The 20,028-nt window shown below is 44.8% G+C and overlaps 1 protein-coding gene across 3 annotated transcripts in view; it reads left to right on the top strand.

The window, feature by feature from the left end:
* PAPPA2 (pappalysin 2) overlaps window positions 1-20,028 on the top strand; it is a 525,758-nt gene that overhangs the window by 435,213 nt on the left and 70,517 nt on the right. For all 3 annotated transcript variants that reach the window (XM_053208873.1, XM_027074271.2, XM_015064277.3), the window contains 3 exons: window positions 4,466-4,637; window positions 8,295-8,472; window positions 9,681-9,894. In XM_053208873.1, coding sequence (XP_053064848.1) covers window positions 4,466-4,637; window positions 8,295-8,472; window positions 9,681-9,894 — 564 coding nt within the window. The remainder of the gene's footprint in view (window positions 1-4,465; window positions 4,638-8,294; window positions 8,473-9,680; window positions 9,895-20,028) is intronic.

Here is a 20,028-nt window from a genome sequence, read left to right as displayed (position 1 = left end):
CCCAGGGTAATTGTACATTTTGTACAGGGATTTCTCACTGAAAGCATTTTTTTAATTTTTTTTTTTTAACATTTATTTATTTTTGAGACAGAGAGAGAGAGCATGAACAGGGGAGGGTCAGAGAAAGAGGGAGACACAGAATCTGAAACAGGCTCCAGGCTCTGAGCTGTCAGCACAGAGCCCGACGCGGGGCTCGAACCCACGGACCGCGAGATCATGACCTGAACCGAAGTCGGACGCTTAACCGACTGAGCCACCCAGGTGCCCCTGAAAGCATTTTTTAAAACGCTCCAACACAATGACCTTGGGGAGTGAGGACCAGAAGAGAGAGAGCGAAGGCTTATCAGAGAAATGGAGAGACAAAAAAACAAAGCTAGAGTTATGGGTAGGTGGTCATCTAGAAAGTGTGATTTTTAAGGGCCTATCGACTTAAAATTCCATCATGAAAAACTCATCCCTTTGACTTAAAACTTTATCTCCTGTTAATGTGGAAGTACCTGTGAATCACATCTGGGTGGGCTCGTCATATCCTTACCTGAGAACACATTGTGATGGGGTATGGGGAAAGATCTGAAAAAAATGGGTGGAAGGCTGAGGAGCTGTTGCCAAAGGAGGAAACATGCAAAGCAGGTCATCTCGCAGATGGCGGCAGCTGGACAAATATTGACAACTTGATTTGCTGTCATTTAAAAAGAAAACGTCTGGAAGCTAAGATGGACCATGGAATATTCTATATTTGCCCCTGACTGCCCTGCTGAGGTGAGGAGCTTCTTGGCTCTCCCTGGCCAATGCTGCTAGCTCCTGAATTCAGAAGAAGGCAACAGGAGAGCAGCCGCATCCCCCTGGGAGATGGCCTCGTGGTCTAGGCTGGCCAGAGAGCCAGGGCTCTGAGCTCCAGCCCGAGGGTTTTCCTCTGACTCGCTGTGTGGCCCCCGGCCAGTCTCCTGAGCAGCTTAATTTTCCTTGTGTGTCAAACCAAGATAAACACCTAACTTCCCACCTCTCTGGGGCATTGTAAGATTTCACCCCTGCCACTTTCGTTAGCATTTGTCCAAAGACCATAAGAAGAAAGCTCCTAGGAAGTTTTAAGACAAACCGTTTTGACTCTTAGCATTATCCTTCTGAGAGGAGAGCTCGTGTAGCGCTAGGTGGAAAGGAGAAGGTATGGGGAGGGCGGGAAAATGGAGGACGCAGCTCCACTCGGAAAAGCAGTGTTTGCGGTGGAAGAGAAACACGAAAGGAGGGGGGGGCTGGGGTGCAGGGGAGAGAATTCTACAATTGGTACCAGATGCCATCAGAAGCTAACGACCTGACAAACACCGTCCTCATAAAACAAATTCCTTAAAAAGGAAGCAAATGGAAATGTAAGCTAGTGAAGGAATTTGCAGCAGCTGCCCTAAAACCATTTCTCACTTCATAAACAGGTCTGGGTTTGGTGCCTTTTTTTTTTTCTTGGTCTTATTTCATGCCACACTTTCCCCCTCTTCTGTGCTCCCCTCTTCCGTCTCACTCTTCCTCCTTTGCTGCCAGTGCTGGAAGGACTTCTTACACCGGTAGCCTAGCAACAGCGGTGAACGGAACCCCATCTTGACAGAAGGAGGCTCATTCAGAGTATTTGCTCTGTGTCTTATCTCGGCACGCATTTGTCCTCAACGATGACACGGATTAATTAATTGGCTGGAGTCACTGACAAACAGCACGTGCTATTTCACATTAATTTCCTGGCAACAAGCTGACAGGAACCAGAACTGTTAATGACTCTGTTTTCTAGTACTCTCTGTTTACCAGGCTGAAGAAATATTACTTTCTTGTGGACATCAAGGAATGCAGCAGCATCTATGAAACTGGGAGCTCTGTAGCATCACTAATGAGGTGTATTGATCTCATCCCATGGAGGATGGTCAGGTTTCAGATCCCTCATCCAGAGAGGTCAATAAAGACTCAGGGACAAAGATTTATTTCCTGTACTGCATACCCAATTATCAGCACTGGATTTGGGGGAATTTATGTTGAGAGTTAACAGTCCCTACCCCCCAATTCATATATTCCTTCCTCCACCAGGCTGGAATGAATCTGAGGGAAACCATACCACTGAAGGGAATGTTCAGGACTCAGAGGATTAAAAAAGTTTCTTTCATACCACTCAACTCCAATACCTCTATCCTATACCTAATAAGCATAGATAAAGAATGTCACTGACATATGACTTAAATCCTAGGGGTACAAGATAAGAGGCAGCAACTTTTGCACATTCAGATCAAATCCATCCTTTATGGATTAGTGCTTTTTTGTTTTTTAAGTTTTATTTATTTATTTTGAGAGAGAGAGAGAGACATCGTGGGCAGGGGAAGGGCAGAGAGAGGGAGAGAGAGAATCCCAAGCAGGCTCCATGCTGTCAGCACAGAGCCTGATGTGGGGCTCGAACTCATGAACCGTGAGATCATGACCTGAGCTGAAACCAAGAGCCAGATGACGCTCAACCGACTGAGCCACCCAGGCACCCCTTGGATTAGTGCTTTTAAAATCAATTCTCATTTATTTCGAGGTGGTATGTGCACATTCAATGACCTTTAATTTTTCACTTTCTTGTATTTTCCAGCTTTTTAATAAAGTCATTGACTGTTAACAGAATTCTAGGACCATTGACCATAACAGAATTCTAGGTAGAGCAAATTAACGATGATGAGAGTCACAGTATCCTTTAAACTAATATTTGACACCACTGACAACAACATCATGAACAAGAAAATATAGGAAAATATCGTGTTGGTCACCTCAACTAGACTATGATTTCCTTAGGGGCATGATACTTATTGTACCCCCGGTACTCAAACGAATACCTTGCCAACAGTAAGTGTGCAGTAGATGTTGATTGGTGAATGAATGAATAGGGGCAAGATGGTTGAATGACTGTTCGATGATAATATTTTTGTGTTTCAGATTCCTGTCTGTCATTTGAAAATTTAACAAATTACCCATTTTAGTAGCCATTGACTGACTTTGCTGTGCAAACACATTTAAGTCAGCCAGCTTTTATTGTGTTTGCTACCGCAAGGTATATGGTGAATATAAAAGTGGGTCAGAGTCGGAATTTGTCTTCGAGAAGGTCATAATCTGGTTGGGAGTTTGAGCACTTAGGAGATACTCAGATCCCAATTGCCTTGTAGATCCAAGGATGGATAAATTAAAGAATAAGCAGATGCGTACATGACTATAATATAGGATAGAGTAATAAGAGTGTTAGAGGGAAATTATTTTTAAAATTTCCCTGGGAGGTTCACAGGAGGAAAATACCTGAAGGGACTTCTTGGAGAAGAAAGTCCTTTTAGAAATCTCGACAGTGTGAGCAAAGGTACAGAAATGGGAGAATCAAAAAGTATGGATTGCCAACAGAAAACAAGCCACTGAGGGTGGGACTTGGGCCATCGGCAGTGGAGCAGTAGGGGGATTTAGCCTGGGAACCATAACACCCTGTGGGATATGTGCCTTTATGATCCTCCTCTTATGAGGGAAGGAGCTGAAACACTGGGGAATGAATAACTCAACCAAAGCACACAGGTAGTAAGTGGCGGATCCAGGATCCAAAGTCAGATAGTATGGGGCCATGCCCTCATTTTTCATCTCTACACTGCTGCCGTGGGAAGAGGGCAATGCTCGTTTTGCTCTTGGTGCTGTTATGGTCCAGACTGAGTCACCCTGAACCTGGGGAGTTAAGCTCTGTCACCCATTCTTGGTTGATCGGCCCTAGAGCCCTAGGCAGTGGTCCTGCTCTGCTGAGATGATGTCCCCGAAGCACCTACCACAACGTCAGGCACAAGACAGGGATTTAGTATGTGTGAGTTTCCTCTTCCTGTCATGGGCTCCGTTTCTCATTAGCCAGTGTGGACGTTCAGTGGAGGGTAGTGCTATGGCTACAGTTGTCAAAAATATTTCCACACCAATCAGTGAATAAATGTTTCCTTTTCTGCCATCTCAGATACCCCAGACCTTTCATGTAGGGCCCTCTGGAATCCATCTGTAATCAAACAACTGAAAGGTCAGCGTGTGACACAACCCGGGGCCCCCAGGATCCACTCCTGATCTGGGTCTGCTCTGATTGTTTGGGACCCAGTGGTACCGGTGGTTAAACATTTCGAGGATTGCTCTCTAATCTACCCATTTCTGATGCCATCCAGAGCTCTTGGGACACGTTCCCCACCTCGTCCTGTCACCATTTTGTCCTCCTGGAAGAGCCGTAGGAAGTCGTTTAATCATTCGTGACCTGTTAGCTGATTATCGTTCTTTTTCATTTTATGTCACACGGTTCCAGGTCATACGGAAGGAGGTGATGAGTTCAGTGTTGGGTTTGGAGAAAAATCGTTCTCTTTGGTTTGGAGGCACTTTCCAGACGGGAAACTGCAGAGTCTTTGCTGTCGCCCTCTGGTTTGGAGTCTGTCTAAGATGCTTTTGTTTCTGTCATCCCCAGCTGTGTCCACTGGCCCTGTGGGGAGCAGGGCAGCTGTGCGCCATTGCTGCTTGATCATGCGGATATGGTGAACTGTACCTCTGGTGGCCCAGGTCACATGAAGTGTGCTATCACCTGTCAAAGGGGGTTTGCCCTTCAGGCCAGCAGCGGGCAATACCTCAGGCCCGTGCAGGTGAGTTGAAAACCCGTGGTCATCGAGACCAAGCTCCTGGGGAGGGAGGGGACTTACACTCCTTCCCTGGGCTGGACTGGGGGAAAGGCAGGTGTTTTTAAATCATTTGGAAGGCAAGGTGAGGATTCTAACAAGCAAGGAGAGCACGGCTTCACCGAAATGCAAGGTATATAAGAGCACGTGCAGTTCTCATCAACTAGGGTGTCGGTTTCTCTCGTGCAGACAGTAGGTAGGGATACTTATCCCATCCTCCTTCCTTGTTTCTGTCTTCCTGTCAGAAATTATGGTCCCACTTTTGACTTCAAGATGAGAATGCTACACCTTAGACTTGTCCACAATTTGTAAATAAGATAGGTTGTAATATAAGATAGGTTGTAATCAGCTTGTTTGTGGCTCGTGGTTTGACCCCTGGACCTCCTGACAAGAAGGTTGGAGAAAGAGTCTGATTTTCTTCCCTGTGTTACTGAGGTAGGGATTATATCATGATTCTACCTTTTACCTAATTTTCCACAGTCTGCAAGCTACCATAGTACCATTTCCAGCATTTGGAGGGAGTAGAACATGTTAGTTAAGAGCGTGGCTCATGTGACAATCGCAGAATGAAATTTTGGCTCCACTGCTTATTAGTTGTATAATTTTTGGTAAAAACAAGCTTTCTTCCATGTTTGTGAAATAACGAGGACAGAAGTATTTATGTCATTGAGTTATAATGATGACTGATGGGAAATAATTTAAAAGCTTCTAGCTAAGGGGCGCCTGCATGGCTCGACTGGTTAAGCGTCTGATTCTTGATTTCAGCTCAGGTCATGATCTCACAGTTCGTGGGTTCGAGCCCCATGTCAGGCTCTGTGCTGACAGCAAGGAGCTTGGGATTCTCTCTCACTCCTTCCCTCTCTGCCCGTCCCCAACTTGTTCTTTCTCTCTCTCTCTCTCTCTCAAGATAAATAACTAAACATTTAAAAAAATTTTAAAGCTTCTAGCTAAATGATAGGCACACAGCACTCTGTTAAGCTGCCATTACTATGAGCATGATAATGTATTCTCAACTAAGACTTCTGTTTTCCATCTTTCCTTTAGGGAGCTTTCAATACTCTGCAGAGGGATCTTTAAACTTGAAATCAACCATTAGAAAACCATGACCATAATATGAGACAAAGGATGCATTAGGGAAAAGATAATGATGCTTGAGGAGAGGACCAGAAAGCCATGGTATGATCAGGAAAAAATGGATGCAAGCCTGGTGGTCAGGTGTCAGTGGTGCCCAAGATTGGGATCTTTTGCCTTTTGTACCAATTGACTACTTAGTAGATTGTAGATTCACGGAAAATCCTCACTTGCTTAGAGATAGTCTGAAGTTAAATACACAAGAGTTGGCTTCAGATGGTTTAGGTTCTTCATAGAGAAAAAGTTTTAATATACCTTGAGGCACCAACTCCTCGGTCCGTGATGCTTTGGTCAGAAAGGCAGAGCTCTTATTACCTATTCTTCACCCAGCTTAACTCACACTAAAAAAGATAGAGGGAATGCAAAGGAATTGAAAAAAAAAGTAGGGATTAAATACATTTGTGTGATAGGTAAAGAGGGGGAGAGAAGAAAAGACAGTGTTTGCAATGTGTTAAAGTTAGGAGCAAAGTCAAGACAAAATGGGCAATATTTAATGAAGGCGAAGCCAGGAGAAAAACCAGGCAATATAGGCAGAGTTTGAGACAGATGCTGTGATTGTTGTGGTTTGAGACAGGCTTCCAGGCTGCGATCAGTGTGTGAGGGGCAGGGTCTGGGTTGGGAGGAGGAAGGTGGGAGCTCACCTTTGCCAACCATACGGTGGAGTCAGCCAACACAGCTCCTGTCACCTGAAGCTGGCCCCACTGAGGGAATTCTACGATCCCGGCTCGTGAACACAAGACAGTGGGGAATATTTGCTTTTTGTTGATACAAGAACTGAAACTAAACAGAAAAATGTGTCTGGCTTTGACTTGGGTCCTTCTGGCAGGCGACAGGGAAGCCCTGGGAAGAGGGAGGAGCAGCTGGCCAGGAGAGAGTGTCAGGGGTGACAGGTGCTTTCACCAGTCATTTTACCTTTGGCTTCACTGCCACTGTGGTCTCCTGGCGGCATGGCTGCTGAGCCGCAGAATCTCCCCGCTCTCTCTCTGACCTGCGGTAACCCATTGGCTGGAGGGATGGCTGTGCTCTTTCCCAAACAAGCCGTGAACTTCCAGGCCTCTTGGTTTCTGCTCATTCTGTTCCCTTCCCTCTGGACTCTTTCTTCTCCTCTACCCTCTGCTGCTGGGAAGTCCTGCTCATCCTTCATAGGCCAGTTCCCGGGCCCCCACCTCTGGGAACCTCCCTGCAGACACTTACCTCCTGCTCACAGAGGGGCGCTTCCTCCTCTAGCCCCGCCCCCATGTGCCATCTCCCCACCACAAAACAAGCACCTAGATATGAGAGGGCTGTCTCCTTTTTTATTTTTATATTTTCTCTCTTCTTGGTCCCCATTTGCTCCTTCTTTCGTTTTATCGTTCGCATCCTTTGTAGCGTGTTCTTCAAATCATTAGAGAAGGGACTAGGCTGTAACGTATAACAATGTTATCTCTTGCATTTTCCTTCCTTGTTGCCTTTCGTCCCTTCCTCTCTCTCTCTTTCTTTCTTTCCATACTTCCTCTTTGGTTTTCTGACTCATTGTTTCAGCCTGTGATTTGCCATGCTGCTAGACGATGAGGTCCTTGAGGGTGTCTTGTGTATCCCAACCTACACAGAACCTGGCCCTTTCCAGAGGCTCAAGAAATGTCTCTTCGTTTATTTAGTGATGATGAACCCTAGGGCCACCCAACAAACATGACGGGCTCAGGGAACTGGAATCTCTCCAGTTTAACCACAGGTTTGGAAGGTGCCTTGTGGGCATTAATTCTTGGCCATTCTTGAATACTCTGCCCAGCAGAGATACGTACGTTCGTAGCATTATCGGTTGGCTCACCCTCCAGGGTGTCAGCAGGAGCCGGATGACATGCTCTGAAGGGGGCAGTGTGAGCGACTTTAATACAGAGACTACCTATGAAGGCCGGATGCAGGGAAATCATAAGGATACGGTGCGGAATCCCAGGGTGACAGGGTGACATCACCTATAGGTCTGAAGAGTTGACTGCAGGGAGCAGTTAACAGAACCCACAGGAAGAGAGTGCAGGAGAGGATGGAGAGGGACACCAGAGGACAAAGCCGGTGGGCAGTAATGCCCTAGAGAGGGAGCAGGAAGAATGAGCACCCTGACCTCCCTTTCCTTCCTGGCTCTGCAGTCTCCCACCTGAGTGTGCTAGGTGTTGGGGCCAAGCACAGTCAGAGGAATGAAACCCACAGGGGCACAGAACATGGAGGAGGAGGGCACAGAGTGGATCCAGGAGCCCATGGGGGGAAGCCACGAGTTGGGTGGGAGGAGTGTCTCCACTTCATGATTCTCTTACACTAACAGGGGCGGTCAGCAGCCGCCCACCTGGCTATTGTGAGACTGTATCAAAGCCAATAGGGCACGAAGGGGGAGCGAGGCAAAATAATTTGATCTGTTGTGAATGTTTGCACCAGTAATCACCAGGACTCTTCCAAAGCTTGGAAACTGCTTTGATAAACCTTTTCATGTGACCTTGATGGAGGAAAATTCTCCGTTTCCAGAAGGAAATTCTGCTCACCTGTTCCTCTGGGCACTGGGACCGGGCTGTGAGCTGCATGCCCCTTGATTGTGGCGTTCCTGACCCATCTTTGGTGAACTACGCAAACTTCTCCTGCTCAGAGGGAACAGACTTTCTGAAGCGCTGTTCAATCTCCTGTGTCCCACCAGCCAAGCTCCAAGGTATTGTCAGCCAAGCAGGAGCCGAACGCAAGTTCTCTTCAGCCTCTCACTCTTTGGGGGTTCTGTGGGGGGTCTTTCTTCCACCCTAGGACTCTTCCCATTTTCTCTGCTGTGCCACCCTCTCCTGATAACACCACCAAAGTCCCAAAGGGCAACGCTTTTCTTTGTCCCGACGACGTGGAAAGATGCCCTGTCTCAGGTCTCATTAATGAAAGACACTTAGACTCCCCTGTTTTTATTTGGTTGTATGTCCTCTGGAAACAAGCTGAGTAACAGTTGCCTGATCACATTAATAATTAAGAAACGCTTTACGATGCACATTTTTTACTTAACATTTACAACCTTCCTCTGCGTTAGGTGCTTTTAGTTCTATTGTATAGGTAAGAACAGAGTTGCAGGAATCGCCTCTGGCTGTGCTGAAAGTAAGAGCTGAAGATGGGAGAGAGCCTGCTCTGACCCCACACTTACTCTTCACCTCTTCTCAGACTTTGGCGTGCCTAACAAGGACCCAGGAGGCTTGTTACAAATGCAACTTCCTGGGCCTAATGCTGCCAGAGCCTGATTTAGTAGGTCTGAGGTGGATTGGTGATGTTACTGTGGGAAGTTCATGGATTGCATTTGGAGGGACCATGAATGGCCCTGGGGCATGGAGTGTGGTGTTTATGTACAGAACTCTGCATCCAAACTACCCGAGTTCAAACCCTGTGTCTGCCGCTCTGGCAAGTTACCTAAACTCAATTTCCCCACCTGCAAAGTAAGAGATAATGATGGTATCTATTTCAGCGGGTTGCTTCAGGTGTGAACTTTATGCAAGTGTCGTAAAATGCTTAGAACAGTGCCTGGCATATAAGCCCTCTCAAGGTGTCTTCTCTGATTATTATTATGCTTTCCACGATACTGCCACTAATATATTTTTGTTATTTGTAGTTGGGAAGGGAGATAATGATTTGGCCGATAGCTATTCTTCCACTCTGGTCAGAAAATACCTACCTGACCTCCATTCTGTGTAGGAGATCACAGGAGATGGTCAGTGGGGGAAAGAGAGATAGCGTGAACACTGGACCCGAGATGTTAGAGACGATTCTCAACAAAGAATTACGTGACTTCCTAAGAACACCGACAGCTTGACAGGTTTTTGTTCTTTTCTGCTGCACGTTGGTTTCCGGACTCTGCCCTGAGCATCCTGTGCTTTTCTTTCCTGGGGTCAGGACTGAACCCATGGCTGACTTGTCTTGAAGACGGGCTCTGGTCCCTCCCGGAAGCCTACTGCAAGTTGGAGTGTGACGCCCCCCCTGTAATCCCAAATGCCAGCCTGCTCTTGCCTCACTGCCTCCAGGGCAACCATGACGTGGGCTCCGTCTGTAGATACGAATGCAAACCAGGCTACTACGCCGAGCCAAGTGCCGAGGGTAAAGTCAGGAGGTAAGCTGGGTTGTTTCTGGGTCTTTGCAGTTCTCTCTGCCCTCGAACTTTCACTTGTAAATCCCAGACCATTGTTTTGGAAATAATATTAAGATCTTCCGGTTGTCCATTGCTTGTTGTGTTTGTTTTTCTGTATAACCTCTCTTTACCTGCACAGGTGTATTCTCCAGGCAGACAGGTTGACCAGGTGTGCTTTCTGTAAAGATATTCTTTCCCATAGGAGTTCCCATCAGCCTCACTTAGGGGCTTTTTATTTATTTGTTTGTTTATATTTTTTAATTTTTAAATTTTTCAAAATGTTTATTTTTGAGAGAGAGAGAGAGAGAGCCAAGTGGGGGAGGGGCAGAGAGAGAGAGAGAGACAGACAGAATCTGAAGCAGACCCCAGGCTCTGAACTGTCAGCACAGAGCCAGACGTGGGGCTCAAACTCACGAACCATGAGATCATGACCTGAGCTGAAGTCGGATGCTTAATAGAATGAACCACCCAGGCACCCCCCTTAGGTGCTTTTTAAGAGAATCTCTGCCCTGGGGGCGCCGGGGTGGCTCAGTTGGTTAAGCATCTGACTTTGGCTCAGGTCATGATCTCACAGTTCATGAGTTCAAGCACTGCATTGGACCCTGTGCTCACAGCGAGGAGCCTGCCTCAGATTCTCTGTCTCCCTCTCTCTCTGCCCCTCCCCTGCTCTGTCTCTCTCAAAAATGTTTTAAATAAACATTAAAAATAAATACATAAAAATATCTCTGCCCTAATTACTGTTTTCCTTGAAAGTAAGTATTGGGAGCTTCCCAAGTGTTACGCGTGTCGCCCAAATCCAACTGTGGGCAGAACATCCTCATCAGGACGGTTGGGAATTTATGATTGTGGCTCTAGGAGAAACTGCCTGGGCTGGTCCCCAGTCCAGACATTTATCACCTGTGTGATGCTGGGAAGGTTTCTTTCTCCACCTCGGTCTTTCTCATCTGTAAAACAAAGACAGTAATAATAATACCTATCTGATAGGGCTTGTGTGGGGGCTAAATTAATTAATTAAGTAATTAAGCATAAGGTTTGGTAAATTTATTTTAAAAACATAAAACTCAATACATATTAGCCATTACTATCATTGTAGTCTTTCTGCCTTCTCCCTCCCGGGCTCTGTGTGCGCGCACACTCCTAGAACATTCCCAGACCTAGGGAAACCGGGAGCCTTTCTTCTGATCAGAAAGAACAAAAGCCTCGCGGCACCCTTTAAGAGGAAAGGCTCTGAAGAGAGCCCTGCTGGGCTTCAAATCCCAGTCAGACCCCCTTTTTTTCAGCTGAGTAGCCTCAGGTAAGTTATGTAACTCTTTGGGTCTCCTTGGTAAGTTGAAGATAATGGCCACATCAGTGTTGAGGTGAAGATGGCAGGAAATAATGCACCCCCCTCCCCTGCCTGCCTTGTGCCAATGGCTCAATAAAGGGTTTCAGAAAAAGAAGGCTTTTCTGAACAAACAAAACAAACAAAAAGCTTTCAGAAAAAGGAAACTCCTTTCACTCAGTAACTAGTAGCTATACTTTCCCTATCATAAATTATGTGGTATAGGAGAAAATCTAGTTTGTTTCTTACCGAGGACTTAATTAAAAGTCTCCCCATGGTAGGTATTTTTTTAAAGATGGATTTTTAAAAATATTTTTAAGAATGTTTTGCTTATTTTTGAGAGAGAGAGAGAGAGAGAGAGAGAGATGGGGGGGTGGGAGAAAGGGCAGATAGAGAGGGGGACAGAGGATCCAAAGTGGGCTCCACGCTGACAGCAGTGAGCCCGATGTGGGGCTCAAACTCATGAACTGTGAGTTCAAGACCTGAGCCGAAGCCTGCCGCTTAACTGACTGAGCCACCCAAGCGCCCAGGGATTTGTGTTTTGAACTAACAAGATCCCAGCTATGACATTACCAGTGAGGCCAAGGGATACAGGGTTTGCTTATAAGCTAGACTTCTTTAAGGGGACAGAAGAAACTTACTCTCTGGCTCTCATTTGACCTTCACTAGTCAGTACTCAGCCATCTTTCTGTGGGGTGGATTGAGTCTGACTTTGTCCAGAGCCTTCCACTCCAGAGAAAGCCCGGGCTTCTACAGGCTTCTATGTGTGTGTGTGTGTGGGCGGGGGTGGGGAGAGGGGCTGAGGGGGCGGAGGGGCGGAGGGGCGGGGGGCAGGCAAGGAGCAAGTCAGGCGAGAGCCAGGCTGATGAGAATATGAATAATACTGATGAAAAATTCATTAAGAGGCAGCACTGGGTTCAGTGGACTTTGGCAGGTATAGTCAACAGTTTTTGACAACTGAAAACACATTTGCATGTGATTTTCATAGGATCTAGATCAATTTGCATAGGCACGCATTGACAGGCAGTGAGGACCTGGGCCACCTTCAAGTGGTATTACAACTCACCTGCAGGCTGCTGTTTTCTGGCTTCTTCCTTCTCTCTTCTTGCCTCCCTTTTCACAGACCTGCACCTGACTCAGGTATCTGCAGAACAGTGTGGAGAAGAATAATTGAGGGGGAGAGAAAATTCTCCAGACCAGGAGGAATTAAGGGTGGAGGGGTTATTTCTAGCTCCCTCAGCCCATGGCTGAGCTTTGTGTTGAGACCGAGCCTTCCCCCTAGAACTTTGGGCTTTCTGCCTTAACCTGCACCTCTGACTCGGCCGGCTTTCCCAGTCTGGGCAGGGGCACACAAGGGCCATTTGTTGGCATAGCTCTTCTGGTCGAGAAACTGGAAGCTTGCAACATCGGCATCGGTTCTGGCATAAACATTTACATTTGCAAACACCGTGCTGAGGAAAGATTAAATTATTTACCCCACTGTGTAAACTGATTTAAATCTTAGTTTACACCTGTTTACATAGCAGGCGGTGGATTGGTAATCAGAAGTTTGCAAGCCGGGCGTAAATCACTGTCACTTACCGCTTCTGTTTACCCAACAAACTATGTCAGCCTTGTTCCTCGCTTGGTGGAAAGAGCTCAGAGTTGTACAAATGGGGCTCTAAACTTCTTTCTAGGACATGCGAGCAGGAGAAGAAATTGAAAAAAGTAAGCAGGGAGATCAATCCAGACAGAGTGGGCACATGCTCATTATATGCGGTTCTGTGCCTAGTGGAAAAAGCCCACTTGATGGCCAGATTCGCACCTGGTTGTTTTCATGACTCTGAACAATGTACTCAATATCCATGTGTCTCAATTTTTGCATCCATAATGTGAGGGGTAGTAATTTCTACCCAACAGCGCGGTTTTGAGGCTGAAAGTAGGTAATGCGCTGAAAGCATTTTATCAACTGCCATGTTCAGTGTAAGTACCAGACATTGCTTTTTGTTCATTTCTTTTTAAAACAAGGAAACAACTACCAAAATATCAGCCAAGTACATTCCCTTGCTCTTAAGTCTGTTGAACGTTGTTTCAACACGAAAGGGAGACAAGCACTGGATCTGGCTTTTCTCTTCGGATCGACCCATTTCAGTTGTGTCCCATTCAACTTGGAGGTGGCAGGGAGGGCACGGCACCAGCTGGCAGGTTCATCACGTGCGTGCTCTGTGCCGGTCTCCTGGCTGGGGCTGAGGAAACACGTGTGAGGAAGATCTGGGATCTGATCTCCGGGAACACGTAGCCTCCATGCCCTCCCCCTTTCATGTGCTTTATTTCTCCTTGAAGTACAGTAGAGAGGGAGACGCAGCCACAGGTGGGCACTTTCACCGGGACCCTGGACTCCTAGCCCCTTCTTCCCAGGATTTGAGAGTGGCACCACCCGCACTGGATCTAGTCCCTGAGGACAGGCAAATGCAATAGCTTAAGCCTGAGTCAAAGACTCTGACCCTGAAGTCATGGCTGGAGTCGGCATCACCCAAGCCCGATGGCGTCCCCAGAGGGAGATTGAGAAGGAGGGTAAATGGATGTTGGGGGAGCAAAAAATTCAATAAAACAAAAATAAACATCTATATGATGGTAGAGCCATATCCTGAAATAGCCTGCTATCATCAAAGATGTTTGGGAGAATATTAAAGACGTGGGAAAACATTCACAATACAATGATAAGTGGGTAAAAGCAGGAAAGTAATTGTTATAATCAATGATATGATCTCTATTTTCCATATTAAAATTATATTTTATCACTTCCTTAATAGCTGGAAATGATTATGATACTAGTAATTATAACCTCTAGCTAGTAGGTTCATAGGGAATATCTTTTCTTTTTCTTTTTTTATTTATATATATTTGCTAAGTTTTCTAGATTTTCTAATGAGGTAAATGGATAAATGGTTTAAAAACTGAAATAACGAAGTGAGCTATTAAGAGTAGATTATAGCAATTTGTGGAGGCAGAGAGTGATAAAAGTAAAACTAGGCAGATCTTTCTACATAGGCAAACCCAGGAGAGACCAGCACCCCAAGAAGCAGGAGGAAAGGTCCATGACCTTTCCACCACGTGCCCAAATCTTTCTACGTTTTTTGAGGACAAGCACTGTCTTTATTCTTGAAGGCCACTTCATACCTTTTCTCATCCAGTCCTGACACCTCTTCCCTAACTTCCCGTGTATCACCTCATTCCCCAAAGTGAAGAGTCTGCTCACAGGTGTGCAAGCTCATCTATACCCCAAACAAGCTCTCCCCCTCCCTGCCGTCTAAAATGAAGTTCATCACCTTGGTTCTGGACCCCATCTCCCTCCTCAGAGATTTCCCTCAACACATTTCCCCTTTTCTTTCCTGCGTCTGAGGCTTCCCTCTTCCTCTTGCCCGGTTACTTCTCTTTCGTCGTGCTCAGGTTTCGCCCATGTTACAGCACAAATGAGCAAAGCCTTTTCTTGATCCCATGCTCCCATCCTGGCTACCGTTCTTTCTTTCTCTGTCCCTTTTACACTGAAACTTGTGGTAAGAGTTGTTTGTCTTCACTCTCTCATTCTTGCCCTCTTTTCTGTCCTCCACACCTACATTCACGTTTTTACTTCCATCTCTTCGCTAGATCTGGGCCTGCCACGGATCTTTCTACTGCCAAATGCAGTGAATCTTCTTGGACCTCAGGTTACTTGAGAATATTTGGCTTGTGTTGGGGTCACCGTGAGAGAGGATGGACCCTCCCACCCGTAATTTGGTGTGGATGGTGAAACTAATGATACCACACACAGACCAAGAGAACATGAAAAGGTTTATGACTCACAAAATGAGGTCTTCTGGGACGAGAAGGAGAGGATCCCAGGTTGACCTTCAAATGGCTGGAGACACAAAGGCAAAGAGAGAGCCTGGGGTTTTGTGGTGCTTAGGGAGCGGGGCTTATGCCAGGGCTTATGTTCATGTGAACAGAACCTGTGTGGCTTGAACTTCCTGCTGAGGCCAAAAGAGGACACACGCACCTTTCTGACAGGCTTGCTCCATGAGGGAGGCGGTGGGGCTTGGAAGCTCTTGGCAAACATTAAAAATGGAGTCAGGCTCTTTATTACAGCATTGTTGGCTACACCCTGCTTGAAACTTCTTCCTTTATTCTGTTCCACTCCCTGATTTTCCTTCTTCTCTGTCTCTTCTCAATTTTATTTTCTAGCTTCCCCCCTCTGCCCGTTCCTTCAGTGTCGGTGTTTCTCTGAGCTCACTTTTCTCTCTTGTTCTGCACACTTGTCTGGGATGGAGCTCATTGACCGCATAGCCTTGACTATCATCCACACGCTAATGCTTCCTAAACCCATACCTGCCACTCTAGTCTCTTCCATTAACGGCCATAAGTACCATTAGAACCACTGCTCATGGATGCAGCCACTTGGATATCCCATCTGTACTTCAAACTCTTACTATATAAAACAGAGCCTCTTATAATCTCTCAAATCTTAATGTTCTTCTGTGTTCCATGCGATTCATCAGGCCAAGAACTTACACATAATTTGAGACTCTTTGGTGTCCTTCACCCCCAATCAAATCAGTCATCAACTTCCATCTAGTGTCATCTTACTGACTCACAAATATGCCCATTTCTCCCCATCCCTGCTGCCACTTCCCTGTAACAGGCCACTATCTTTTTCCATTTCTCAACTGGTCTTTCTGGCTCTAGTCTTTCTCCCTTCAATACATTTATCACTCGGCAGCAAAAGTGATCTTCAAAAAACTCAACTCCATTTGTAGTTTTTCCCCATGTGAAATTGAATGGACAGCCTTTCTGCCATTTCACTAGGGGAAAAAAAAATCTTAAACTTAAAATAGTTTCAAGGTCTTGTATAGTCTAGCTGGGCTTTGCTTACTTCTCTAGGCTCATTGCTTAATCTCTTTCCTGGGAGACCACTTCCCTCTCAACAGTTACACACAACACCTTCTGTAGTGTAGGTTCTCATGCCACTGGATTTATTTTACTTCCTCACATAAGCCTTGGCTAACATGCCTCTGGGTCAGAGCTCTCCCGACAAGGATCTTTGCCTTAGCTGACTCTTACTCTCTGATTTTTAGCATAGGTGTGGTTTTACCTAGGAAGACAATCAGATCTCCCATCTGTAAGAAGTGCCCTTCCCATGGGTCGCACTGCACACAGAAATCTTCTGGCAACATCATTTATCTCGCTGAGTAGAAGTTGTCAGGTACTTGTCTGTATACTCCAATAGACCATAAATATTTGTTTAGCTCTGTGTGCCCAATGGTTACTACATTTATTGGTAGGCACTCAATAAATACTTTATGAATGGATGGAAATGCATTTATTAGAAAAATCTTGATAGGAATTTGGGGTTAAATTTGAGGCTAAAAATGGCAAAGGAAAGGGGGGGACGGTTTCTTAGGAGGGAGTGGAGATCTCTATTTCAAAAACTTTAGAGTAGAAGAACTCTAAAAGCATATGTGTATGTTTTTCTTCTAGCATTTGTCTCAGTAACATGGGAGGAACAGTCTTCCACAAAGACAGTTTCCTTTTATTTATTCAACACACATGTAAACTTGGTTAACACAACTCAGTACGAGTTGTTAGTCACACAAAAGGATTAGATCTCTCAACAAGCTCCCCAGAACAACAGTGCTCTTACCTGACTGCATGTTCGACTCGTCTGGGGAGACTGAAAAAATGTTAATGTTCAGCTCCTACCCCACACCAATTACATCAGAATCTCTGCAAGTGGGACCCAGGCATTAGTGTTTTGCAAAGCTTCCCAAGTCACTTCAGTCTCTGCGGCCAAAATCAAGAAGCACGGCCCTAGTGGAATCTTTGTTTCTTTAAGAACAGTATCAGTCATGGGATTTGGACTTGCCTAAAAATATCCAGAGTAATGTTTTCTTTTTTCAAAAGTAGTGTCACAGCACTTTTGCACGCCAGATTTTTACATGTCTCTTTGAGGCTTGTTTTTGGAGTTAGTCAAAAAAATACAAACAATTGTAGCTCCAAAGAAATTGTTAAATTTAAGTAGTTTCACGAGTTCTTTCTTACTGACATTTTACAATACACACACAGACTCCTTGAAACCTCTTCCTTTTTCTCCCAAGCAATTTACTTGCACATATACGTCATTATTCATCACGCCTTTATTGTTTCATTCACTTGACTTCCCAGAAAGCTAAAATAAATGTGTTTGACTTCTATTTTATCAAAAAGACCATATTATATTCCCCCTTATCTTGCACTCCCATGGTTACCTTGTTCTCATTTAGGTGTTATCTTTATGTGTGAAGGTTAGGTTAACCTCATTAGGGCCCATAATTAATTTCACTTTGAAATTATTCCAACCTTCTAACTTTACTTAGACAGCCTCTCCCTCTATAAGCCATTCATCAAGATGCCAAGTGAAGTGGGCTGTAGTCGTCAGATCTTCCTCAGCCTGATTGTAAACAGCTATACTTTCTGACAGTCACCCGTGGTATCAGTTTTTCCAAAGAACATCAATCTAGCTGAGTTCTATAAGCACAAACGTAGGTCAAAACTGTGATACATTGGCCTCACACTATGACTCGTTAGTGTTTAACATATATTTGGTTGGTATACCTCCTCAGTGGAGTTTGTCTCTTCTAACTTGGGGGGAGGGCTTGGGATGGCCTTGGACTAGTAGACATGTGGACTTTAGCCATCTCTACACATAGAAAGATCATTTGGTATGGAAGAGAGTTAAAAAGCCTAAGGCCTCGGCTCCGTTCTGTTGGGTTGATGATATAATAAGACGATCATATAATATATTATGATATAGTAATGCAGACCTTGATATATGGTAATAGTAATATGGGTCGATAGATTATTATCCTCCAGACAGATGAGGAAACTGAGACTCAGAGTATCATTAGTAGCCTTCCCATAATCACTCAGCCGATATATGGTGTTAAGTCATTCTGACTCCAAAGCCTGTGCTCTTGGCTAACAAGACTTTCAATATTGAGCAAATTACTACATATCTCTGGGCCTTTTTTCCCCACGTCTGTAAAATACGGGAAAATCTTGAGTGACTTCCAGCTCCAGCAGCCTGTATTTCATTTTCCATCTCAGTAGAATCAATGAGAAGAGTTAAGCACTTTGGCATAACACCATTGAGAGAAGTGATACGTGACAATTTATGGCCACCAGCAAAAACACAGAGAAGCAGTGATATGTTAGTGTACAGGCATCATCTTAGTGGGCAATACTTACAGTAATACTTGGAGAACTTCTGGTCCGAGCCAAGGGTCAAGGTTTCATTCTCTTCTAATTGATAGGTTCTGATGGATTGTTCTCCATTCACACCTAGGAGGATTGGTTCTTCTTTGAAGACAAAATATGGGTACATTTTTAAGATCTCTAGAATTGACTTTAAAGATTAGTACTTCCCTAAACCTTCCCTAACGAGGAAAATTTAGTTAAAATGCTAAGCAGGCTTTCCTTCGTCCAAGATCTATCTCTTGGCTTAGTGGTTAAGTACACAGGTTCTGGGATTAGTGAGATCTAAGTGTGAATCCTAACTCTGCCATTTATTAGCTCTTAGACCTTGGGCAGGTCACTGGTCTATATTGAACATCGCTGTTTTTACTTATAAAATGGATTTTAGGAAATAAGAATATGTATAGATTCTTATAAGGATTAAATTGGGTAATGGCTGTAAAGAACTGAGCACAGTTCTTAGTCATTGAAGCTTTAGGTCAGCAAAAGCTGGTATTTTAGCATCATCATTATCATCATCATCAGGTTAATTCCCCTTGCAAAATAACCCTTGCTTTTGGTGTGTTTAACATGTAAACTCTTTCTTTAACAAAGAATGCACTCAGCTACATTTTTATCAGTGGCTGTTGTCTCCCACGTATGGTTGGTGCCCTATGCTCCCGAAAAACAACATGGAGACCAGGAAGACTGAAGCTGGTCTTCCAATTAGGAGGTACAGGTCTTCAGTTACCGGGGCCAGTGGGGGAGTGCATTTCCTCTGCCTATAAGACACATACACACACACACACACACACACACACACACACACACACACACATCAAAACAGAAAGTTCATTAAATTTAAAAAATATGTATGCAGTTTCCTCCCCCAATCAGAACTCTCTCTAAATGCTTCATCTCATCCTGCTGTCAACTCAGTGAGTTATCCAAATACTACAGTGGCTTCCAGTAGGCCATGAAAAGGAAAAAGGGGGATGTGGGGAGAAAGAAATGGAAATGAAATAGTAAGATAGAGCTAGACATACTTCAAAAATTGGGGCCAGCAAATAAGGTCAGGCTGGTCTGGGAGGAGAAAAGAAGGGCATGTCCTGGAGATGTTACCTAGATTTTGAGACCCTTTTGATCTTTTTGAACTGTGACTTGAATCTCTGAGGTTCAACTGATTTTATCGTACCATAGGAAGCGAAAGAAAGACTTGGCTAATGTAATGGAGATGTGTAGTGAAGGTAAATGTGTGAAATTCCTTAAATATCCTGGATTTGCAATTTAAAAAAACCAGGAAAATCATCTACGTAATTTTTAAACTCTGTGTCATGACATTGTGCATAGGCACATATGAATACATGTTAAACCTATGTATATCTAGGACCGGACACATGTGTTTTCTGTGATTTGCCAGTTAAGGGACAGGACACGCTATAATCTCTGGGTACACTCCTGCATCTGGGAGAAATGGAAATTTGTTTTCTTTCCATTAAGACATTGTCTGGCTTTATAATTAGTGTTTATAGTAAATACATTCAAAGTTTATCCTTGGAATCCTCAGTTCT

The sequence above is a fragment of the Acinonyx jubatus genome, chromosome E4 (assembly GCF_027475565.1).
Source record: "Acinonyx jubatus isolate Ajub_Pintada_27869175 chromosome E4, VMU_Ajub_asm_v1.0, whole genome shotgun sequence".
NCBI lineage: Eukaryota > Metazoa > Chordata > Mammalia > Carnivora > Felidae > Acinonyx > Acinonyx jubatus.
The sequence above is the reverse complement of the archived record's forward strand: the minus strand, read 5'-3'. Positions and strand labels throughout refer to the sequence as shown.